The sequence below is a fragment of the Cornus florida genome, unplaced genomic scaffold (genome assembly GCF_030987335.1).
Source record: "Cornus florida cultivar Cherokee Brave unplaced genomic scaffold, ASM3098733v1 CherokeeBrave_3.0.0_Hap2_Chr10, whole genome shotgun sequence".
In the NCBI taxonomy this organism is placed as follows: Eukaryota; Viridiplantae; Streptophyta; class Magnoliopsida; order Cornales; family Cornaceae; genus Cornus; species Cornus florida.
In genome coordinates, this window is record NW_026775580.1 from 69,709,620 (window position 1) to 69,735,210 (window position 25,591).

General features: G+C 35.4%; 2 protein-coding genes across 3 annotated transcripts; one reads left to right on the forward strand and one right to left on the reverse strand.

The window, feature by feature from the left end:
- The first annotated feature begins 5,889 nt into the window (after positions 1-5,889).
- On the forward strand, positions 5,890-14,821 carry LOC132275947 (lysophospholipid acyltransferase LPEAT1-like). 2 transcript variants are annotated; one of them, XM_059777162.1, is made up of 8 exons: positions 5,890-7,512; positions 9,172-9,279; positions 9,411-9,448; positions 10,458-10,522; positions 11,246-11,314; positions 11,701-11,834; positions 12,435-12,575; positions 14,545-14,821. In XM_059777162.1, the coding sequence occupies exons 1-8, from the start codon at positions 7,036-7,038 to the stop codon at positions 14,650-14,652; spliced, it is 1,140 nt and encodes a 379-aa protein (XP_059633145.1). In that variant the 5' UTR covers positions 5,890-7,035; the 3' UTR covers positions 14,653-14,821. The 2 variants fall into 2 exon arrangements, with proteins under 2 accessions (XP_059633145.1, XP_059633144.1); XM_059777161.1 differs by having other exon boundaries at positions 5,892-7,512; positions 9,160-9,279.
- Positions 14,822-15,269: 448 nt separating this feature from the next.
- LOC132275948 (deSI-like protein At4g17486) lies at positions 15,270-25,151 on the reverse strand. Its single transcript, XM_059777163.1, has 5 exons — positions 25,027-25,151; positions 24,785-24,923; positions 21,936-22,192; positions 16,883-17,170; positions 15,270-15,843 (listed from the first exon to the last, which is right to left on the reverse strand). The coding sequence occupies exons 3-5, from the start codon at positions 22,144-22,146 to the stop codon at positions 15,641-15,643; spliced, it is 702 nt and encodes a 233-aa protein (XP_059633146.1). The 5' UTR covers positions 22,147-22,192; positions 24,785-24,923; positions 25,027-25,151; the 3' UTR covers positions 15,270-15,640.
- Positions 25,152-25,591: the final 440 nt, after the last annotated feature.

Below are 25,591 nucleotides of genomic sequence, written 5' to 3' on the forward strand. Positions count from 1 at the left end.
GAGGCGGCTCCCTAGCTTTGAGAGCCTGCTCTATATTTCTTTGGAGCCTGCTCTTTGGTTGGAAACATTAGTCCTTCGTTAAAAAGCCTACTGGAATTGAAAAGAGCCTTCTCTTTTATTTCATGGAGCCTTCTCCATCTCATTGAGCCTTCTCTAATTTTTCATGGAGCCTTCTCTATTCTTTGAGCCTTCTCTAATTCCCATTGAGCCTTCTCTAAATTTCATTGAGCAGGCTCTATTAGCCTTGAGAGAGCTGGCTCTATTTCTTATAGAGGTGGCTCTTGCTTCATGAAGGCTGCTGCTGAATTGGTTTGGACAGAAAAAGTTCATGACTTCAGATGGACATAACTCAGTCCATGAAACTCCAAATGAGGTGAAATTTGAGTCTAAATTTATTATCTTGAAGTAAGCTTTCTAATACCACTAGCCTTGCTCAAAAATTCTAAACACAGAAATGGTTATGGCCATTTTAGTGCAACCTGGTCAGAATTTTCGCAGAGCAGAATCAGTCATCTTGTGATGGTTATATCTCTCTCAATTCAAATCCTTTTTAGGTGAAATTTGAGTCTAAACTCAAGAGCTCGAAGTCAGCTTTCTAATTCCACTGGCCTTATGTAAAAATTCCAACTACACAAATAGTTATAGCATTTTGAGTGCAAGATGGTCTGGAAATTTTCTAGGCTGAAAATTGCTTCTTTTGAGATATTCATTTTTCTAGCACCTAGGACTTTGATAAATGATTCAATTTAGTTCAAGGCCTGTTTCTAGGAGTCTAGGGACATATGAAGATGTTAAATTTCAAGTGCATTGTGTCCTAGAGTCATTTACCAAATTATGGCAATAAAGGCTTTAAAGATGAAATATAAAATTCAATGCCTTTTCCTTTTCTTTCTAGAGACCAAAATAAGTATTGTGATTAATGTGCATGGTCCTAGCATTTCTAGCTTAAGTTGAGTTCTTTCAAAGCTTATGTAAGCTTGAACTAACTCATTCTTAGCAAAGACTTCATATGTTAAATCTATGTGTATTGAAGTTCAAAGTCTATTGCTAATGATGTAGGAGCATATGATGTATGATATGCATGGTCCTATAGAGATGAGCTTCAAATGAATTCAAAAATACTTTGACATTAAATCTTAAGCTCTCACCATCTTATCTACCCCTTTTCTTCATTCTTGACCATGATCGTTTAGGCTTGATGAAGACTTGTTTTCTTTCTTTGAAATGCTTGAATGATCTTTGAAGTTCGAGTTTTTCTTTGATTGAATATGCCTTTGATCTCTTGCAACTTTTAAGGCTTCCTTGAATCCATAGCTTGAGTATTTGTAATGCTTGGAATGGATCTTCTAGCTCAACATTGAGGATTGAATATTGATCAACTATATATCACTCAATGAAAACATTAGTACTTAAACATCATTAATGGTTTGTAATCATCAAAACATAAGATTGACCTTTAGATAAAATCCTTAGGCCAACAACTTGGAATGGATAGGAAAATGGAAACATCTCATTAAATGATTTTAAAACGGATAACAGGGAGATGTCTTGTATCCGTGATATTAGAAAGTGGGAAAGAATTAATGATTTTAAAACCGGACAATAAGGAGTTGCCTTATGTCTGTGTAGCAGTATAGCAAGGAGTTACTTTGCATCCATGCAGTTAATGAGAATCTAGAGGAGACGTAGGGAGAGGCTTTACGAGTAATTGTGTCATTAAGCCCCAAATGATCACAAGGAGTTGCCTTGTATCAGGGATAGATGACCAACTCTCTTCTCGTGGTAGAAGCAGCCCTGGGCAGATTATATGCATTAACTTTTTGTAATGAAACGAGCTTTCGAGAGGTGAGGAGTGTCAGTGGCATTAGCATTGGCATTGGCATGGCATTGCATTGCATTGCACTTCATAATACTTCATCTTATCGTGTATGTGTTATTATCCAGATTGTCATGTTTCCTGTTCTCTTTTGTACATTCGTTTTATGTGTATTCCTTGTGTGTGTGGTATCTTAAGGAAATGATGTAAATCCTATTATTGGAAAAAGAAGGAAAGGAAAGGGTAAGGATCTAGGACCAGCTCGGATAATGTTTGGAAAGTTGGTTGTAGGTGAAAGTAAACGGATAGTTTTTTTTGTGGTACATGGGCATACCCCTGACCTGACGTTTATTGTAACAAGAAAGGTGATACTTTATAGGGAAGTTTATAAAAAGGGAAATGGTTTTGACTCTGTTTATATGACAGTTCATATTATTCTGTGTTAACTGGTGTATGAGACAGCATGATTATGTGATGGTTATCTCCCCTGATTAGTTTGACTCCCCTTCTGATTTCTTATTCTTTGTTTGGATTCACGAGGGTATTAAGGAGTGGTGTTTAGGCATTTCCTGCCGAGCTGTGGTTGTTCATTCCTATTATATATACATTTTTTTCAGGTTATGGACGGGAGGTCCTTCATAACCATGGACGGATGTTGGATTTTATTTTGTTGTACATCTTTAGTATAAATGAAAAATGTATATTTTGAGACCAGTATGTATATTAAGGAATATCTTACAAACAGATTTTGTTTAATTATTATAATTAAAGGATTATGGGATTTTAATTAAACTTACTTTTATATTTTCAGAAAATGTGTGGACAGGAAAATGGACTTTGTGTATGCATGTTGGGACAGGGTACTTTATTTAAAATAATTTTGAACCAAGGGGTTCTCTTATTATTAGCCATAGGCATTAAAGTTTTATTTAAAATTTTTGAATAAATTTGAATACGAGCATTTCTTTATCCAGTTTTATGTTCACAACCTGGATTACGATTTGGGGGCGTGATAAAGAATTTATGCAATGTACAGTAAACCAAGTGATTAACATATGGAAACAAGATGGTGGTACTGTGGTCCTTTTTGTGTTGTTCGACACCAATTCATCGATCTTTGGCATTTTTTTTTTTTCTTTCTATACTCTATAGCTTTCTCACTACCGTGATGTAAGAACACAACCAAATTTCTGAGCTAGACTCAAATTGTTTTCCCCTTCTGTTTCATAACAATTGTAACACTTAAATGAATTTGAGTTGTTTAATGACTGAATATTAGATAGAGATTTGACTTGTATAGTGGATATGTTTTTGGTTTATTAATTATTTTACGATGAAATGGTGTGCATTAATTGTCTTTGGGGGCATAATTGTTTTATTATGAAGCTTTTATAGGTGCAGCAACATGCCTGTTGCTTGGGATGAAATGTATTTTTTTTTAAAAAAGTTGTTTTCTATAGGGTGTAAAAAACCTAGTAAAATGTTATTACATGTAAAAAAAACCTATTAATCGGATGGAAAATGGTTATTTATAGGGTTTAATTGGATGCGATAATAAAATTCATTATTTAATGCATGGCTTGTTACTGCATTTGAGTTAACCTTGTAAGAGGAATATATAAGATTTTTTTCACCTTGCAAGTATTCATTTTTCTTGTAATGTAAGTTAGTATTCAGAGCGAGACGTTTTTATGTACATATATGATTGCATCATTTATTGGATTTATGCACCATTGTCAAGATATGAGGGTATATTATGGATAAGCTGACTAATAAGTTTAGTCTCATTTTTCGTGTCAGGTCATTGATTTATATGCGGATGACATGTTATTGAAAGACTATGATGGATAGTTTATTTTATGTTTTGGATAAGATATGGATTTATATATATATGGATACGTGCCACGATATGAGCTTAAGATTTCAAGATCAGTGGTTAGGGAGCATATATTGCCTTGTGGATGTATAGCTGGATATAAAGGGTTGTGTGTTCTGCCCTATAATCCAGTGAAAGTCTTTTAGTGTATATCTATATGTATATACCGACTACATAGATATTGCATAAGTTGACTATGATGTATTCGTTTATTAGGTCTCTGTGAGATATGATAGAAATGACTTGTTTATGGGCCTAACCCATCATTGATTTTAAAAGTCATCTTCAGTAGTAGGTGTAAATCTTGTTCGTGCAAAGCAGAGACCAATCATCATCACTCTTCTGATTATCTACGTAGGATTTTACTTTATGTTTTAGTTTAGACAGTTGTTATTATTATTTATTTTCAGTTGGGATTTAATTAGGGGTCCACACATTATGGATTCCCGAGTTGTATTGTTATCAGAGGAGTTGGATAGTTATGTTGAGAAAATTATTATTATTATTTGGGATTTTATTCTTAAAGGATTTAATTAATTAATTAATATTTTAGTTTTCCATTTAGCTTTTATGTATTTTTTATTTATCATTTTGTATTATGTGTTCGTTTATTATTAATTGTTTGATATCCCTCGATTTTGTACGCTGACTTGATCAACCTTTATACCGAAATCGATGGGTATCATAGTTATTACTTTAATTTAGGATGTCATTTAATTTAAAACTTCAATAATAGTCCACTTATCTTCCCTCCTTTTTCCCAGGCGGATGAAAATTTGTAAAGGATGAATGATGGGCCATTCTCCCTATTCTCATTTTTTTTCCTTACATGTATCATCTTTACCGAACAAAGAAAGTTCATTCATTCATTCCTATTTTATCTCTACAACTCTTCCTTCCTTCCTTCCTATCAAACACAACATTAAGATATAAGACACATCCTAATAATTAATTCATTGATTATCAATAGTCTTACATTACCAATAAGGGAGACGTCTGAAATTTTTGAAAATTATTGTGCCACTTTGGTTTTTTTTTTTTCTCGAGAAATATATTTTGAATGTCTTGTAGAAATAGAGCAAAAATCTGAAGATAAATAATTTAGTCACCTGGCTCCTTAATAAATTTGTATGAATTAGTATAACGGGTGGATATTTGCCCATTTATCCAAAAGTTTAAGCTATTGGGTGGTGCTGCATATCCACACATTTATACATCTTTCAATTCCCATCTGAATTCAATGTGGTACAAGTCCCACTTGTAACACTTGGCCACTACGCAACTTCAGTACATATACATTATTGGTCTAGAGTAAGAAAATAAGTGTTATAAGTAAGGGTGACAATTTGTGTTGGCCGATTGTATTGGTGTCATGTCAAAGTATGAGTATTCTGTTATCTGGGTAAACACGAATATGACACGATTATTATTCAGGTCAAGAAACCCCTGACACGAACACGACACGCGTAACTCGTTTAATAAATGTTTAAAATTTGACAAGACAAAACACGACAAGACAAGATATTTTTAGTTATTTATAACATGAACACGACATGTTTAATTAAACGTATCATTTTTAACACAAAAACAATACGTTTATCTTATACGGGTTAATCAGGTTATAAACGGATTGTCATGTCAAATATAAACACGATACATTTAATTACTGTGTCAATTTGGATCGATACGATTACGACACGTACACGATTAAGTCAAATCTAAACTCACTTATTAGAGTTGTGTTAGCGTTTTATCTCAAATATTGTCATCCCTAATTATAAGTGAGCTTGAGCTTGATTTCCTTTTTTAAGTCTATTTTCTAAGAAAGTAGTTTATAAAAGCAATTGTTGTTGTGAGCGTATCAGCCTCTTAATACAATAAAAGTGTAATATAAACTTTTAAAATAAAGTGTTTTGTTATTAAAACTTCTAATTTTATTAAAATGTAATTTTTATTTTTATTTTTCATGGCGTTACCTCGTCATAATGTACCTCAACCCCATCCGGGTAAAACAGTTGTACGGTATCATTTTTTCGACAATTTCATCCGGACAAAACTTGGGTCCAACCAGGTTGGACGAAGTTCATTCAACTTGGATACGTGGACCAATAAAATTACGACATGTGGCTAAAACTAATATTAAATTAAATTGGCCATTGCCCCCATCAATTTCCGGGTATAACCCATTTTTTCTCTCATCTCTTCAAAAATCTACAGCGGCGAGCTCGGATTAGAGCAATTACAAACCCAGCCATCAACAATTACAAACCCACTTGCCGCAAATATGTGTGTATATATTTAGATATATAATAGTTTAACTATAGCAAACATCAATTGAACCAGTAGTACTCTTGAAGTGTACCTTCCCCAAGTCCAACCACCTCCCTTAGATCTAATCTCTAAGTCACCTTAGAGAAGTATTTTTCTGATATCATAGAAAGCCATAAACCCTGCTCACCCACCAAACAGAACCACCCCAATTACAAACCCAAACCCTTGCCGAAGACCAAATTAGTCCCATACATACCCTTCATCTACCACCCCAATCTGAATAGAGAAAGAGTCTCATTCGCAGGCCACTATCTCCACCATCTCCGCCGGATTGAACTTCAAGCACAGACCACCATCGCCGGACTGAACTTCGCCGCCCACTCGCCGTCACGCGCTGATGCTAGTAGATCTAAAGCGTTTTCACGAGCGGCGCCTTCTTCTCCGGCGATTGCAATACAGGCTCCGAGCTTCGATCGTGATCTCCTTCACGCTCTCTGGCCTCAACATTAATTCTTTGCCGTCGTCTAGCACCGGACCCGGAACTGGTCCGGCCTCCGTTCCTCTATTGTCGCACATACAGCTGCCGTCGGTTGTCGCACATTCATCGGCTAAGGGTCCTTTGTACAGCTTCGGGTGGTAATTGAAAGGAGGCAGCTCAGGCTGATCCGAAGAAGAAGGCGCTGCTCGTGTTCGTCGAGAGGGAGGATTGCAAATTTATAGAGATGAGAGAAAAAAAATGGGTTATACCCGAAAATTGATGGTCAATGCCCAATTTAATTTAATATTATTTTTTTAGTCACGTGTCGAAATTTGATTGGTCCACGTATCCAGGTTGGATGAACTTCATCCAACCTGGGTTGGACCCGAGTATTGTCCATTTCATCCGGCGACAATCTTACCCGCCAAAATGTGAATCAAATAAAATGAATCCTGATTTGTGGCATTTGTTGAATCTATTGGTTGTTTGCGAGAGCTCACTGTTCTTAAGATGGATAAGCGTAACTCCAAATCTTACCCAATACGGTGGGCGTACCTTTAAAGATTCTCCGGCGGACCTACCAACCACTGGAAAATGGAGTCGGAACTCAAAGACTTCGACGACGGCTCCACCAAAGACGACCGTCCTCTCCTCAACCCTATCTCGACCTCCCAACCAGTCTCTTCCGAGAACTTGGATGAGCTCGAGGAGAAATTCGCCGCCTTCGGTCGTAACGACGTGTACGGCTTGATGGGATGCGGCGAGACGCCGTGGCCGGAGAAATTCCTGCTCGGAGTCGCGTTCGTGACTCTCTTGCCTATCAGAGTGGTGGTCGCGGTGACTATGATTGCGATATACTACTTGATTTGCCGTGTTTGTACTCTGTTTTCTGCTCCCAATCGAGAGGAGGAACAACAGGAGGACTATGCGCACATGGGAGGGTGGAGGAGGGCCGTGATTGTTCGGTGTGGGAAGTTTCTTTCTAGGGTTATGCTCTTCAATTTAGGGTTTTATTGCATTAGAGAAACCCACCGAGATTCGGACAGAGACGGAAAATTGAAACATACTCAGGTACTTTCTCTTGCTTGCTGGTCAAAATTTAGGATTTTAATTAACCTATATATATATATCTGGAACTACGTTTGTCCTAGATTTGCTTCTTAATTCAGAATTGGGTAAATGAAATTTGTTGGGTAACCAGTGAGAATTTGATTGGCTTAGGACAGAAATAGTCATTGAAAAGGATAAATAGGTTTATGAGAGAATTATGTGTCGGAGTGAGGTAGATATTAGTGAAATTTTTTTTTACAATGGAACAGAGTTCTCTTGTGCATGTTTTTAGCCCATATGAACCAGAGCTGTTAGGAAGGCATGTTGAGGATAGGCTGATTAATTTTAGGTTGGCCTGTGTTTGGTAAAAGTGACATATCTCTAGATTGGTTCAAGTATGAACAATCATCGTCCTTTTCAAAACTAATTGACTGATGGTTTTCCTGTCAACCAGGATAATAAAATGAAATGAAATCCAACTGCAACCACTTCTTGTATTCCCAAACAGTTCATAGAATTTGAATATGAATTCTGAAAGCCTTATACTAAAGGTGGGTTATGCGTCAAATATTTGGATAGTATATAGAATTATAAGATGGATGGGCTCTGGATTTCTGGTAATGGTTCCATCTACTTTCACCTAGCTGTTCCTTTTTCTGCTTACCACATTATGGGGTCCGTCTATTGAATACTGTCACCTGTGTCTTGCTCAAATTCTCTGAATTTCGTAAGGAGTCGAGACATAGTTGGACAATTTCTAGAGGCGAAGCTTTGAAAGAAGATAAAGAATATAGAGGCAAACCTTAAGAATTAAGAGAGGGCCAGCGTATTCACAAAATCTATGAATCCAGATTTATGAAATGGTAACACTGTCCTTCTTGATTATTGTACCCGATCATACATGCTTTATGGTGACACACAGTGGCGGAGCCACGTTGGGTCACTGAAATTTTATGTTATTTGTATTCTCTATACATAAATTTTGATAATTATAAAAGTTCCCTTATTGAACTCCTAAAAATTTCACAAAAGACCTTCAAGAAAAACTTCCAAAATTCAGAAAGACCTCTCATTTTCTAACTCATTTGCCCAACAGGATTTTCAAAATTTAGAAAAGTCTCATGTCTTTTCTCCTCCAGTGTGTCCCACAAATTTTTAAGAATCAAAATTCAGAAAATACCCCTCATTTGCTATTTATTATTTTGGTTCAAAATTTCTTATCAAATAATTGTTAATGGTTGCCCCCTCGGAGGTAAATTCCTTGCTCCACCACTGATGAGACAATATGCTTTTGAGGCTCTTTTATACAAATTACAGTTCATAATCGGCATTTTTCTTTAATTAAATTAATTCATCTATGTCTTATGTAATTGACATGAAGATGTTGGAGATCAGTAAAAAATAACTGGGTTGTCATCTATTTGATATTGCAATATACATAAGTATTATTCTCTATCAAGATGAAAAATCTCTACACTTTAGTACCTAACTAAGCTCTACATGTTTAGCATGTGTTAAAGTTGGATTTTCTTTTACAGTGTTTGTCTTAGTCAATACATTCTTAACTTTCGGTCTTTATATACTAATGGGACAATATGCTGATCATTGTTTATTTATTTATTTGTTTATTTTTATTTTCATGGCCCTTGCTTCTTTCTAATTGGTCAGACTGGCGTCAAGGATCAATCTGAAGAACCTGAAAGACCTGGAGCAATTATTTCTAATCATATATCTTATTTGGATATATTGTATCACATGTCTTCTTCCTTTCCGAGCTTTGTGGCTAAGGTGCGTTAACTTGTTGCAAGCATATGGTTTGCATGTGAAAAAGTTCACTTTGAATTATATGCATACCTTCTGGTGTTTGCACTGACATGTTTATTACCAATTTTGGCAATCATGCTCCTCTATTTAGTTAGAGATCAGTGGCTAAACTTCCTCTAGTTGGTCTCATCAGGTTGGTCACATCATATTTATTTACTTAATTGCTCCCTTTGACTTATTTTGTACTGTGATAAAATAATTTCGCTTTCACTGTTTTTCTGAAACTTCTGTTGCATACTGACCTATATATATATATATATATATATAAGGTAAATTACACTGCCCTCCCCTGTTGAATGCCAAAATTACAGGGACCTCTGCTATGGTTTCAAAAATAACAATGACCTCCAAAGTCAGTGTTGTCGGTTTACCAAAGGCGTGGAATGACAATTATACCCAATGTACTTTTATTGTTTTTTATTGTAAAATATTTGTCTTTTCAAGCTTTCTAAGGGCACAATAGGGTTTTAAGTAAATTTTAAGCATTACATCATCAGACAATACTAATGAATTTTATGACGGGGAGGTCAGTTTTAGTCTGACCAGAAGTACAGGGAGATCAGTGTTATTTTTGAATCTGGAGGGGAGGTCCCTGCTATTTAGGCATTCAACAAGGGAGGTCGATGTAATTTACCCTTTTTGTTTTCTTTGTTGTTTGAATCCAGGAACTCCTAAGAACTGTTATGAGATTAAAAAAAAAAAGCTGAAATATTTAAGTTCTCTACTATGATGAGTTACAGTTATAAAGGGGAGAAATATAGATAATGATCAATGGGATTAACTGGTCCTAATCTTGGTGCAACACTGTTTACTTCAGTGCTTTCTGAGGTCTTACATTCTAATTACAATAATTCTAATTTTAATTCAGTTACAAGCTTCGCTATGCAGAAGTACCAATTATCTTTTTCTTTTAATGAGATTACAGTATGGTGAGACTTTTAACCAATATCCTTAGTCCTTGCCATAACATTTCCTGTCTTCTTCTATTTCTAGTGTCTTCTTCTATTTCTAGTTTTTCGTTTCATGCATTTCTTATAACCTTTAGACTTCAGTTCCTGATGACAGCACATTCATGTGTACATATATATTGTTATTATAGTCAGTAGATTAATCTAGAGGGCCTTAATTTGTTTTTTCTACAGCAAATGCCTTGGATGTGTCTATGTCCAGCGGGAGTCGAAATCATCTCAATTCAAGGGTGTTTCTGGTACATAATTCTTTTATGCCTATCCACTTCAAAATATTTTTAAAAATAAATAAAGTCCTTTTTGGCCTTTTCGTTCTGTTTATTAGAATATTAGTTTTCTTCAGGAGCAGTTTCTAGCCTGAGTTATGGCACTTCATAGATATGTGTATTTTCATGGAGTAATGTTCACTCATTGTTGCTCTTATATCCCAAGGCATTTGTTCACAGAATATGCCAACACTTGTTAGATTATCCTAAAACTACTTTTTTAGGTTTGTGTATTCATGCTTCTCAGTCAGTTAGACAAAGATCCTGCTGATCTCATCATATGAGGACAAGTATATTTCCACTCTGATTATAGTGTTGAAGTTTTTGGGTGTTTGTCATGAAAAAGGTCATCATGTTTCAATGTTTTCATCTTACAAATACTGTAGCTCCTTTTTTTTTTTTGGCTTTATCAGATAATTCTGTAAGAGTAGGCTGATATTTTTCATGAATTTATTTTGGGCCATGCCTTCTGATCAGCCAACGCATTTTACGCCCTTCTTGATGTGATCCAGATAATATAACCAATCATGGACTTAAAACAAATTTGTTTTGGCATCTTGCTCACTATTTTTCTTACCAGCTCAATAATAAGCTTTACAAAAAAGAACAATTTCCACATTTGGAGAACTAAGTTATTTTGTATTTAATATATTTTGAATGTCAATATTTGTTTAGATATTCTTTTGCTGCTTGCAGGTGTTGTCAACAAAAGAATTCAAGAAGCTCATCAGAATAAGTTTGCCCCAATGATGATGCTTTTTCTGGGTTAGCAAATTGATCCTGTTAATACACTAGTGCTCATATGTTCACTGCTTTGGTTTTGTGGTGCATTGCCTGTCAGTTGCCTGATCCGTTCTGCTAAGCTTAAGTTTTAACTAAACCCTCCTACGAATGGATAATGTCGTTAAGGCTATATAAATGTACTGCTTACTTATGTTTGCAACACTTGATGTGAAGTTTTGTAGATCTCATGTCAGTGTGGCGCTGCTTTGTAGCTATTGTGATCAAATCTTTGTTGTTAATGGTCAGGATAAAAATAACTTTGTCCCACCACTTTTTTCTATACCACACATCTAGATTATTTGCACATGCCCTACAATACTTGTCTAGAGCGCTGTTTTACAGTTAATTACTTTTATATTTTACTGCAGAGGGCACAACGACAAATGGAGACTTCCTCCTTCCATTTAAGACTGGTGCATTTCTATCAAAAGCTCCAGTTCTTCCAGTGATTCTAAGATATCCTTATCAGATATTTAGTCCTGCCTGGGACTCCATAACTGGGGTGAGTATATCTATAGCAGTCCCAACTTTCATGGTCTCACTAAAATCCAGATAAAGACATCTGAGTTAATCCATGTTACATTAATATGTCGAAAATTAAATTGGCTTTTTGACTGTTCTTAGGCACAAAGGATCTCATCAGTTTTGCATTACTGTTAATAAATTATCATTCTGGAATTATATATTTTTATTTACCTGTTGCTTTCAAATGAAGGCTTGTCTTAATTGTTTTTTAAAGTAAGCCATGGTTATTCCTCTTATCCTACGCTGAAAATTTGTTTTTAGTCATAGTACAACTATGAAAGCCCTTGTTTTAGAAAAGTAAAACTTGATTGATCCAAATTATTCTCAGTTACTTATAATGCAAAATTGAAACAGAAGACATGCCCTTAAAACATGGAGTATGAAGATTAGGAATCCATTAATGTTTGCTTATTTTTTCCTTTCTTTTTCAATGACTAAATTTCTTTATGGAAACTCACATCATGCATGTGCTCTTGAATTATATATTTTCTGCTACCATATTTTGGAAATTTTCATGTTGCCCATCATTTCTTTTAGATTTTCTACTTCTAATTTCAATATGTTTCTTTATTTGCAGGTGCGGCATGTCATTTTTCTTCTTTGTCAATTTGTAAATCACATTGAGGTTACATGGTTACCTGTTTACTACCCCTCACAAGAGGAAAAGAATGATCCAAAACTTTATGCTGAGAATGTCCGAAGGTTGATGGCTCGTGAGGTATGCATTTCTCCAGTTTCTAATGACGAAATTCACTAATGTAACTGGAATCTCATTTGTGGAATATTAGGACTCCTTGAGTGTGTGAGTTTTTATCTTATAATTAAACTATTAAATATAGGAGGCTTAGGAGCCTGTAGTTCCTCAAAGGCAAAAGGCACTACAATGCGATGACTCATAATTTTCTAACCGAACCATGGGCTGGAAATAGAAATGCCAACTCTGTGAACTTATAAACTTTTCAGATTTTCAGGAGATTTTAGAGGGCCTTCCTCAAGAAATACTTGTGATACCAAAATATATGTCTGTCGCTTAAATGCCCTGATAATCTGATATCTGTGAATAAATTTAGAATGGTGCCTGCACAGTGATGTCATTAAACAATCAAATAGTGGTTGGTTTTAGGAGTTTTAGTTGTTGGTTTTAGGAGTTTTCTATATCTCTAATTTCAACTTCTCTGGGGATAAAGTTTTTATTGGTTGACGAGGGCCATGAACGAAGTGTGGTCCCCTTTAATCAAGTGTGTTGAGAGGGTATACTAGATATTGACCTAACATTTGGCATTCTTTGTATAAAATGACTACCTTCAAACCAAACATGCATTGTCACGCTTGGTAGCCCAATTCTTACCGCTTTACCAAGCAATGGCCCTGTGAGGGCAAGGGAACAAGTATACAGGCATAACCATAGTAATATGAATAGAAGCCAAGCTCTTGAAGAGTCATCTATACAACTGTCTTAAAAATGTTATACCTGATCACCAAATTAACTGCCATTCTTACAATATTACCATTGAAAACATCTCAAAAAGGAACCATACAACAGTAATGTGAGCCAAGTTTACAATATACAGTTTGGGATTTTCCATTCTGTAGAGGGCCATTCTTGATTATTGGTCCCACATTCAAGGTGCTGTTTCAGACAAAAACTCAATCAATCAATTACTTTAGTTCAACCAGTCCGTGTTTGTTTTCAATTAATATTATTGATCAGACTCATGATTTGATCGGTCAAGTATATATTGATTGCATAAAATAATTCTTGTAAAATTTTGACCGGTTGATCCCTCTATTTTAATTGGTTAAGTAGCTGTTCATATTTTCAATTTTCAAGTATTTCAGTGATTTCCCATAGTCATTAACCGCGTAGATCTAGTTTACTTATACTTTCTAAAATGCGTGCTCAGTTCTGAAAATCTAAACAATGAGGTTCATCTCTAATCTTGAATTCAAGTATTCAATCATGATCAATCAACCTGTGATTTATCCCTTCTACCTAATTTCACCATTTTGTGAATACAATCAAGATAGTTTTTTTAATCACAAAATTTGCGAATAAATGAGACTTTCTCCTAACAATATTAAATAAGATGGAAAACTAAGGGTAAAAGAGATGCTTTTGAATCTGTTACACAGATTTTCACCTTCTTGGGGTTAGTGCCGGACACTTGACAACCTATTATTAAAGCGAACTTTACAAAAACAAAACGATAGGAAATTTACTTTTCAAACAAAAAGACAGAAAACCTAGATAAAATGGTTGGTTGAGTGACTTGGATATATTTTTTTCTTCCTTTGCAATCAAGTTAAATAGAGTATTGCTAAAGAAATGCATTGGATTATGGTGACTACTCAAGACTTTTGTGCTTTCTAAAACGGTAGAAGTGTTCTTCTTTGTTTTAAATTGCATGGCATATTCTATCAATTCAAATATCTTTTGAACTATTGAGGAATCCAAACTGCATTGCATACTTGACATAAATTCAACGTCATTTTACTTAACCATAAACATAAGATTTATGCATTAGAGTCCACGATTGACTTTTCATTTTTAACTTGCAATGATTTAAACTGCGCCCAGTTGCTTGCTTGCTGGATCATTTAGTTTTGTCTAAAATGAGTCCTAGTTCAGAACACAATTTTAATTCCATAGCATACCGACTGGTTTCATTTGCTGTTTTTGGTTGCAGGGTAATCTGATACTGTCAGATATTGGTTTGGCGGAGAAACGAATATATCTTGCTGCTCTCAATGGTAATAGTAGCCTGCCTACTGTTTTGCTTCAGAAAGAGGATTGATAATTTCACAGCCTCGCTCGCAAAAGTTACCTAGTCCTAGTCAGATTTTTATGCTCCATTGCTTAGAGGCAATCATGATACCATTTTGAGCATAATCTCCTAGTTTATGAAGCATATGTAAATATTAACAAATGATCTTTGTGGAAGTAAGTTGTTGATTGTTCACCTACTTTTTCTTCCATATGTTTCTGATATAAATATCAGGCTGGTAGGGCATAGTTCTGTTCATTTTTTTAATTTTTTTCTCATCTGTCTGGTGCTAGCATTTTTTTTATTGGGGCCACTAGGAGGCCTTTATGCCGATTGCAATTGGAGTTTTTAGAGATCATATTGCCTACAACTTAAGGGTGCTAGCACTTGCTCTTTTACAACCATAAATATCCACCTGTTTATATACAAATCTTATAAAGCAAAGGAACAGAATGTTTACCAGCACTAATGCACTGTGCTGCATTAGCCAGAATAGTACTAGAATGGGTAACCCTTGAAAAGTCCTGGTGTTGTACCCCTTTTGACTGGTTTTTTATTTATCAAAAAAAAATAAATAAAAAAATAAAAAAGAAAGGGCTGTAGAATATCCTGTCAGAGAGGGAATTCTCCTCTTATCCAAGTCAATATAATCACAAAGTGCCACTTTTGCCAAGAACATCAATGGAAGAAACATTTTCGAGGGTCCTATGAATCTTATGGATTCTCTTCTTGTGAAGAACCAAATAGAATCAAAGGATTTGAGTTAGAATATTATATTACAAAGGTGACATGCATCACTCCACAAACCTAGAAAAAAGTAGATGATGGCGAGACTAATAAGCTCTAGCACTGACACTGACACAAGAACAACACGTTCGCTATCAATTTTCAAATACATGAAAGCTAGAGAAACCTTCCAAACAGTTCTCGTCTACAAGATTTCGAAGTAAAAGGATTTCAATGGTCATCCTCGTCTCACCTTTCCTTTTAGTGAGCCATCATTAGATCTTCTCACTTCTCATGGTGGTAAGCAGCCTTTTAAGGGGGACTGAAGAAACAATGAAGACATTGACAACTGTCTTTGCCTCGTTGAGATCGATGACAGGCAACTAAATGCGCCTCTTAGCCTTCTCTTCTCGCTGTCACATGCTTGGTAACTCGGGTCATGTTGCACAGCAGAAATTTTAAGGGCTTCAGGTAGCACACAGTTGAAGATCGAACCTGAAAGGAATAGTGAAGAAAATTACATCAACATATTGGAGATTTGGAAGGTAAAACTGCACAGCACAACAGTAAAAGTGCTTGATGGACCACTCCCAGCTAGGATATCCTCTTATTACGTCCGTTCTCTAATCATTCTGGAAAAAAAAATAAAAAAAAATACATACATACTAGCTACAGGAAATTGGATGCACATTTATAATCTTAAGGTGTCTACCATATGAACAATGGAAATGGTTACTTTTAAACACTCGTTTTGCACTACTTGGCGGTTTGGGAACTTGGGGCTTGAACCTTTGGTCTCCACAGGAGGTCATACCACCTAGACCACGGGCCTGAAATGGTTAATTTGAAATTCTTTGAATAGAGGAGGAACTGATCTTGACTTGTACTTCCCAACAAAATATTCTTCAGATCACATCTTATCTTAGCCACCAACCACCCCACCTCTCCAAATTTTTTTTTTTTTTTTGGGAAGAAGAGGGAGGGTGTTGGGGGGGGGGGGGGGGGGGTGGTTTGTAATAAGGTGAACCTCAGCATAGGTGAGAAATATCTCCTAGGTGATACAAAACGATCAAACTCCAGAGTTTGTGTTGAGCGACTCTTGTTACTACAGTTTCTCCATTTGACATAGATGAAACATCAGAAGCTGCAATTCAGCAGCCAATCACAGCATCTCACTCGGAAATAGGGGAATAATTAAACAAAACAACAGAAAGGAAGTTTCATTTAAAACAAAAGCAAACAGAATAAATAAAAAGCAAATATTAGTTTGGAAGGTGAACAAGGACATCATGAAATCAGGTAAGCTGTTTTTATTTAATTTCTTTATAATTTTTTTTGGAAAGTAAGCTGCTTTCATTTTTAAGAAAAGAATTTGAGTATCAAGTGTTGATGCAGAAGCATGCAGAACAGCTATAGGAATTAACAAGAAAAATTGTACCCTAGGTATTTGAATCCGAAGTGTCTTGGAAACTCAGATGGAAATTAAGTGCATGCATGTTCAATAAGTGCAATTCGGTTGATGAGAAAAGACTACCTATTTTTGCCAGGCGATTCACCCATTTAGGAATTGTCTTCCCTGTCAACTTGTAGCAGATATCCTTGCAGAAATGGTTGCAATTCTTGAAAATCAAGTGGTAGGTATCACCATTGTAGCTTGCAGAGTGGCGCTCCATGAACTCCCTAACCTGGGTGGGGTCCAAGCATGTAGTCCCAATGAGTATTGACTTCCTAAACTTGAAGCCTGGGCATTGCCGGGGTTCAACCTCAAAGACACCACTAGATGGATAATCATGAGCTCCGAATGCATATTCTACACCATGAACTGTAAAGTGCACGTAGGGTTACAATAAGTGTTATTTTACCTAAGCAAGAACTCAGATGCAATATAATAAATCATCAACAATATACAATTATTATCCACAACAGAATTAATTGACTGATCTGATATGCAATGCATAAGATGTGCTTCAGTTTAGATTTTATATCTGACTGAAGCAAAAAGGAAGAGGTTTCATTTTTCTCAATTCATAAAATGAATTATAATTTGATGCACAACTCTTTCATTTGACAAAAATAGCAGGAAGAGCAAATCAATCTAGGAAGCAAGTTAACTGTCCATTTTACTCCTCAAATAGGGAAAACATATAGCAAACAATTGAAAGATGGAAATCAAAAGAATGAGTTTCTTCAGTGGTAAGTATTGTTGTTGCAAAGTTCCATTCAACCAAAATATGTAAGGCAATAATTCCCAGCTTTTTGCTCCAAAAGTTCTGCCAATCAGCACGTAATTTGCAATGGATGAGAACTTACGACACAAGCTTAACACGTGCCAATATGCACACAAGTAATAAGCCAATCAGCAAAGGTCACCCACTAACCACAAAAATATGGATCCCAAGCTATCTTATAAAGTGTTTCCTTGGGAACAAAGTTTGAAGCTCACAGAAGCAAGGCCTCCTATGCACAATGCTTTTACCTGAAGAGTATGTGAGAGTTGCACAATCTAGGGATAGTGTGATGAGAGTTTGTTAGCTTGGTAGCCCTAGACTCTGAAAGGTCCGTATCTACACATAGAGAGACGTGCAGGGCGGGGGTGTAGTCGCCAATTAAAAGGAACCATTTTTGCAATTTTTGTTATAGCTATTGTAGCAAGCAATAAATAATTGACACAAACAATTTATATGAAAAATCCAACCAAAAAAAAAAAAAATGCGGGAACTAGTACAGCCAAATCAAATCCACTATGGGAAAAAGAAGACTACAACTAGGTTAAAGGTCCCCAAACCCAAGAACCACTAGTTACCCCTTTGACACAGATTGATTCACCAAACTCTCCAGTCAAGTCTTCAGGCACACAATCCTCTAGTCAACAGATTTCATATACCCCACAAATATGTTTCTCCAATTAGTGATTCGATTTCCAGCAAACTAGTCGTCCATCCCAATCTCTAACGGATTTTAAGAGTTGTCGGTGTTGAACTAGTCTGATTATCTCCGCAGCAATGACATCAACACAATAGGAAAACACTCACCAATTCTAATGCAAGAATGATAAATGTAAAGAAATATAAATGCACTCTAGATCTCACGAATATTCTCCATGTATGCTCTATATCTATGTATCTAATCTACAAGTAGTGTATATGCAGTCTAATTAGAAGTATAGTGAAAAAAAGGATTTTTAGTCTTAATTTGAAGAGGAAAATAGAATCCCGAATAGATTGAACGGTTGAGGAACTGATTGATTGATCGAACCAGATCCAGAGAGCTTTGATGGATAGCTCGACTGCAGATTTTATACTTAGAAAATTTCAATTTAAGAAGTTCCTAAAACACTTACATGCATATCAAAAAGGATTTCATGAATCAAATCAAATCAGGAAATATATGGGACCCTAATGCGTGTATGCATAATCCCTAATTTGGCGAGGGCATCCAATGTGTCAAATCACCTTTTTACCCTTGGTGTAGAATATTACACTTTTACCCTTGAAATCATGTCCAAGAGGTAACTAACATGACACTAACTTTTGAATTTCTAACTAATCTAGAAAAAAGAAACAAAATTATAGACTCTAGATTTGATCAACAAAATTTTCCAACATAGGCACGTTTTATCATCTAGAGGTGTAAAGCTCAGCGAAAGAATAATAGTTAGCCCATTGAAATGTTTTTAAGATATACAAGCTTCAAATTTTTAATGTCATTATATATTTTATATATATATATATATATATATATATATATATATATATATATATATATATATCCAAAATTTACAAGCATTGAAATATATTTTACTGTTGCTGAGTTATAGGCCATTTAGTTTTACTTGGAGACAAGGCTGCCGGAGGGTCATTTAAGAACAAACTCAATGAAGTGCTTGTTGAGTTGGCTCAAATTGATTGAACAAGTGATGTGTGTGCTGATGAATAGTCAAAGGAAAATGTGTATTAAATATGTGTGAGCTGGATAATGTCAATGCTTGAACAAAAGAAAAGTAAAGGAGATTTCTTGCATCTTGGTATATGGCGCATAAACATGCAAGTTGGTATATTTGTGGTATGACGTGACATAGGTGAAGGATATTGGTGCATGTGTTTGCCAAGGTGAAATGGGTAAAGTTGATTGGCGTGTGTTGTGTGGCAGTATGTATTGAATGAAAGAAATGGAAAAAGGTGTGCTTTGGTTGGTGCGGTGTGTTGGTACATTAAATGTGCTGTTGCTTAAGGACATGAACCATTTATATATGTGTTTGTTGAGTGATTGAAGAAATGACCCGAGTGAAGAGCTGAGTAGTAGTGTTGAAATAGAGTGAAGAACAGAGAGTTGAGTGATTTAAGAACAGTATGTATTGAATGAAAGAAATGGAAAAAGGTGTGTTTTGGTTGGTGTGATGTGTTGGCACATTAAATGTGCTGTTGCTTAAGGAAGTGAAACATTTATATATGTGTTTGTTGAGTGATTGAAGAAATGATCCGAGTGAAGAGCTGAGTAGTGTTGAAATAGAGTGAAGAACAGAGATTAGTGTTGAAATAGAGTGAAGAACAGAGATTGGAGAGAGACAGAGAGAGAGAGAGAAGGGAGAAATTAGTGAGGGCCAAGAGTGAGTGTATTCTTTTTGAAGAGTGTCTTTTTCTAGTGAATGAGTGGAATAGTTATCTTCTCTTTTCTTGAAATAAAAGTTTGTCGTTCTTCGCCCGTGGACATAGGCAATTTGCCAGACCACGTAAATCTTGTTCTTTGTTGTGTGTGTGATTTCCATCTTATTTTTCCTTTGTTGCCATTGCATATTTGTGTGTGTGTGACCTTGGGCAGATTAATTCCTAACAGTGAAATCTTTTAGCTTCAAGACTAACATTTTTTTTAATTCAAACAGCAACCTCACTAGACCACACAAGAGGCTCATCAGTCAGTAATGGGTTAGCAAGCTTCTACACTTGGTTTTGGAGAAAACCAGAAAGGAAAGTATAGCATTAGTCTAGGAGAGAAGAGAAGAAAGGAAAGTATAGCAATAACCCCTCCTTTTGTATGTATAACTAAGGAGAAGAGATCTAGCCCCCTCACCAACAGGCCAGTGAACTAGCGGTACAAAGCCCCTACTTCCCAAAGGAAGGTCAGGGATTCGAGTCTCAATGGAAGCATGTGTGTATGAGTACCAACTAAAAAAAAAAAAAAAAGAAGATCTAACCCCCTCTTGTTTGGAAAAGATAGAGAAGAGAAAGGAAAGAAAAATAATGTCTTACAATGTGAGTTCAAGGGACAAAAAAGGAAATCTTTTGTTATAAATACAACGTATAAAATGGATATCACAAGCTTCCTTGCATTCATATTTGTTCCTCCAATTTTTTGGGAGGAAAGCAAAAGGAGTGTCTTAGGGGTTTAGAACCACCTCCTTTTCTTTCCCTTTCCCTCCCTGTTCCTCACTTCTTATCTTAAAAGGGTTTAAGACTGTAAGGCTCCCCTACCTTTCCTTCCCTGTCTTTTCCTCCCAAACCCCTCAAAGTTTTTGGGAGGAAAGCAAAAGGAGTGACTTGAGGGTTTAGAACCATCTTCTTTTCTTTCCCCTTCCCTCCCTTTTCCTCACTTCTTATCCTAAAAGGGTTTAAGACTGTAAGGCTCCCCTACTTTTCCTTCCCTGTCTTTTCCTCCCAAACCCCTCAACTTGAGTGGTCTGTTAGCAAGGGAAACTACCGTTTTGTTGCTTGTTAGTCAACCATAGCAAAATTCATCCTTTGGGGTTGAACATCTACTACCAACCTCACAATGCACACTTATTTATGAATTTTCAAGGTATTCTATGCCATGTGCTAGATGTGTTTAATGTTATGGGTTTTGCCCTAGGGAGAAAGTAGAGAGAGAGGTGATTAAAGAGTTGCATTCGAGAATTAGTCTTAACATCTAAGCCTAGTAAATTTTGCCTTCATTACACCATTCGGTTAGCATGTAGTTGTGGCAGGCTGTATAGGTACAATAGACCCTTTTCCACCTTAAATAAGAGCCATAAATATCTTATTTTTTCCAAAATTTTCCCCCACCACAAGAAGCCTGAAGCCTCTGCACCCCAACTCTTACAACAAGACAAGTTGCCAAGCATTTTAAATTAGTTTTGGTCTTTCAATTTGCCAAAATCTTAGTTTCTCATATTGCAATGAAGAGATAAAACTCAAATATCCTGAACTCTTCAGATGGCTTCAGTTATTTAGTTCATCATTTCACACATGTGAAAAGAATGTCATGAAAATCAATTACTCTAATGACACATGATTAATTACTCCCCTATAGAGATGTACGGAAACTTCACATAGAAACTGCAAAGAAACTGATCTCGTTGAATCATATATATGTTAATATACAGTGCAATGTTTCCAAAGCATTAAGTCAAGCCAAACTGCATTGGAATAGAATATAGGTAAGGGGAAATAAAGCATAAAAAGTGTCCCAAGTCCAGGATGGACAAATGTTTTCATTCCTTACAACAGCAAGGACGGTCGAACTAGGTTAAGAATAATAAAGCCAACAAACAAATGAAAAAAGCAAGAAAACATACAAGCGGCAACCTATAAAAATAAAGTTGGTAAACTTACCTTCCACACCAGAGTGAAAAATACCAAAGCCGGCCCAGTAGACGTAGCCGTTCTTGGGTGTCAAGTCATATACATTGAGATAAACTGGTGTATTGCCTGGACTACAACCAGCTGGCTTCACTTTGGGGAATAGACAAAAACGGGTAGCTGATTTGCCTCTCAAACGGAGAGGCACTATTGACTTCCATTTTTTCTTCGATCCAAATTTCATGTTGCTTCTAACTTTATGACCATAAGTCAGTCCAGGCCAGCCATACCTATTAGACAAATATAAAACCATATAACCTTCCACGTAAAGAGATCACTGCAATAGTAAAAATGGCAAGTAGAAGGAAAAATGCACAATGAAAAATAAAGGGTTGAAAACTAACGGGTATTTTAGAAACACAAGTAGCATCATATGCTTGAAGAGGTTTAGAGCTCATAACGATGTTGTGTTTCTTAGAGAAAAATCTCATTTGGAAAGGTAAAATGAACTGGAGATATAAAAAATTAAAGACAGGCGGATGGAGTTTTACAATCCAAAATAGTCAACAGTAAAAAGTCTGGTTCTGAAAATAGAAAAAGGGAAACACCATCAATTTGCATAATTCATAAAAACAGCATATTAATATGATCCAATGATGCCTTTGTGCAAGGGAAATTACCGAAGATACGATGCCTCACGAGATAATAAAGAATTTTCTAAACCCATATTTCATATTATCACGCACCTCAGTAAAAGTCACCTCTGTTCTTCTAGCATGATGTGTTGCTTTATGAAATTGCAATACCAATTGCCTTAAACTATATGACTTAACCCAAAGACCATATGAGCTACTTTATTCACAGATAGAACATGCTCTGTGGTTTTTCATCCTTGAATTCCAGAGTGTACTTTAGATGCCTCTATATAAGTGGCTTGATCATTTCCTCTTTTAATATAGAATTTCTCCTAAAACAGACTCTTCCTTTGTACAACTAAAAAATAGAAAGAATATTTGCCTTCAACCTTTTGAATTCCGTTTGACTTCTCTTAAATTGGTTGATTATGTGATGTCCATGGATAAACTAAGTGTAGCCATGCCACTTCTGCAACTACTTTTCAGTAACCTCCAATCACCAACTAGTTATTAGTTAATCAACTCAAGTAAGTTGACTTTGATATATTGTTAGTATATTGGATAAAGATCAGGACTTTCCCCTAGCAAGAATAAACAGCAAAGAGCCATTATAGGAAATAAAATAATGGTAACCAAACCAACCACCAAAGGAAGTCTGATTGCATTAGTGGAGGACCACTACCATAGCCACTCATTTTGATCTAATTATAGCCAGAATTCCAAATGTTTATTTATTGATCTATTTATCTCCTGGTAGTATTTAATCTGAAATGTAGATTTCAATACATTTTTAAATTTGAAAATTGTAAAGAAATAGCTATATCTGTTAGAAGTTTCAACTTATGGTGTGAAGCCAATAAAGAATTCCACAACTTAAAGCTCCACCAAAAACTAATGTTGCTTTTGCATCCTCACCGAGAATGGAGGATGAAACCCTTTCCTCATCTATTATCTATAATTGAATTATCTTTGGTGAAGTTTACAAATTTCAGGGGAAAAAAAAACTAGGAAAGTTTATGAAAGATTCAACATTCTAAAGCTGTTTCTGCATCTTAGGGGGAATATAAAATATCATGAAATAAATCCGTCCCTCATTTCATTTCTGTAATTGATTCACATTGGATGTAGTTTGAATTTTCCAAAAATTCTAGAAACATATCTGAAGATTCTTAAGCTGTTTCTGCATCCGAGGGGAAAACATAAAATTATCTTTCTACATCACAGTTGGTTTGTTTAGTGATACTTTTTAACCTAAATTTGACAGTAACTCAAGAATAAAACTGTTAAAAAGCATTGCTCAAAATAAAGTTAAGTCACTTTATCTTATTCCAAATCTAACAAGTTTCACCTTACATTACTATGGTATTTTGTATTGCATCATTTTTTTCTATTCACTAAGAAATAAACAACTTAAAGAAAATGCTGAAAATATAAAAATTATTTGGTAATGAATCAGCAAACTGATGTACAACTCAATGTGACATCCTGTTTGGAATATTATTGGAATGTAAAAAACAACATGGTTCTTAATAATGATTAAAAAAAATAGCTCATTTAAAAACTTCTAAACTGGCAGAGAGAGTCTCAACTAGATGCTAATCCCAACTACTTGGGGTTGGCAACCAATGTTAATTAGAGAAACAGATAACACAAATGAAATACGTGAAAAGTCAACATGAAAGCACTACTTCAATACACATACAACCACAAAGACAAGTTTAGATCGGAGAAATAGCTCCAAACCGCCGACATTCTTTCACAAGTATCTTACTGAACAATTTCACCCCGAACCCTAACTTTTTATTCACCATTTCCCAAGTAACAAAAATTAGCAAAATCATCATCATAACTAAAATTAGCACCACTTTATCACAAACGTGAAAGAAAAAAGGGTTAACTTCAGATTTTCAGTATATCCAAGTAAAATTGCTTCAGATCTTGTTGACATTATATGCAACACGTTAGAAAAGAAAATAACAAAAGAATCAAACTGTTCTCAGACTCACAGATCAGACCACCAAACATATGAGTCAAAAAATGCAGAGAATTCGAAACACTGATCTACCCAAGAAGCAAAAAAAAAAAAAAAAAAAGAATTGAAAATATATATATATATATACACATAAATAATAAGGGTTATGAAAGAGACCCAATAGACAGAAACTTGAGAAAACAAAGAAAACCCAATACACAGAAACTTGAGAAAATAAGAAGTTATGAGAGAGAGACACAGAGAGAGAGACTCACAGGGCTCGAGAGGATTGGCCTTAGAAGAGAGGCCAAAAAAAGCCCAGCTTCTGTAGAATATGCACAAAAGCAATTGTGTTTAACACAGTGGAAATTCTGTTAACACACTCATTTTCTGACAAAACACAGCTAACAAGTACTGCAATTCCAGAAACCACACTGTCCTCAGGCTTTAACCACAAACAAGATAAAGATAAATTAATAATAATTAAAAAAAAAAAAAAGTTAAGAAAAGAAGATACCCAAATTTTGGAAGTTGAGGGGAGACCTCTCTCTCTCTCTCTCTCTCTCTCTCACTCACTCTACTTTTTATCTTTATTACTGTTAAATAACGGGCAAGCTATGCTTTCCAAAACCCTGTTGTTTTCAGAAATAAGAAGAAACCTGATTTTTTTTTTAATTAAACGCGAAAATGATAGTTGCAAGTACTTGACTTTGTCGTTTTTAGAGAGATATTTGTTAGCTCCATTGACTAATCAAGAAATTAAGATTAATCCAAGACAACGTGGCACTTTAGTAATGATGATGGTGTTTGTTCCCTGTGGGCACATCTAATTTTTTTTTACTAGGGCATTGTTTTTAAAGAAAGTGACTAAGGTTAGATTTGAATTCTATTTTCACCGTGACAGGTAATTTTTAATAGTTGTGGACTGTGGAGTAACATAACATATGATTTTTTTTTTTTTTTTTTTTCTAATCAAGTAATTCCTTAATAAATGTGATTTCAAAATGACTCATATCAAGGTACAAGATTAGATATCAGATATCTTGTTTTTACAAATTTAAATTTATAATTCAAACTCAATG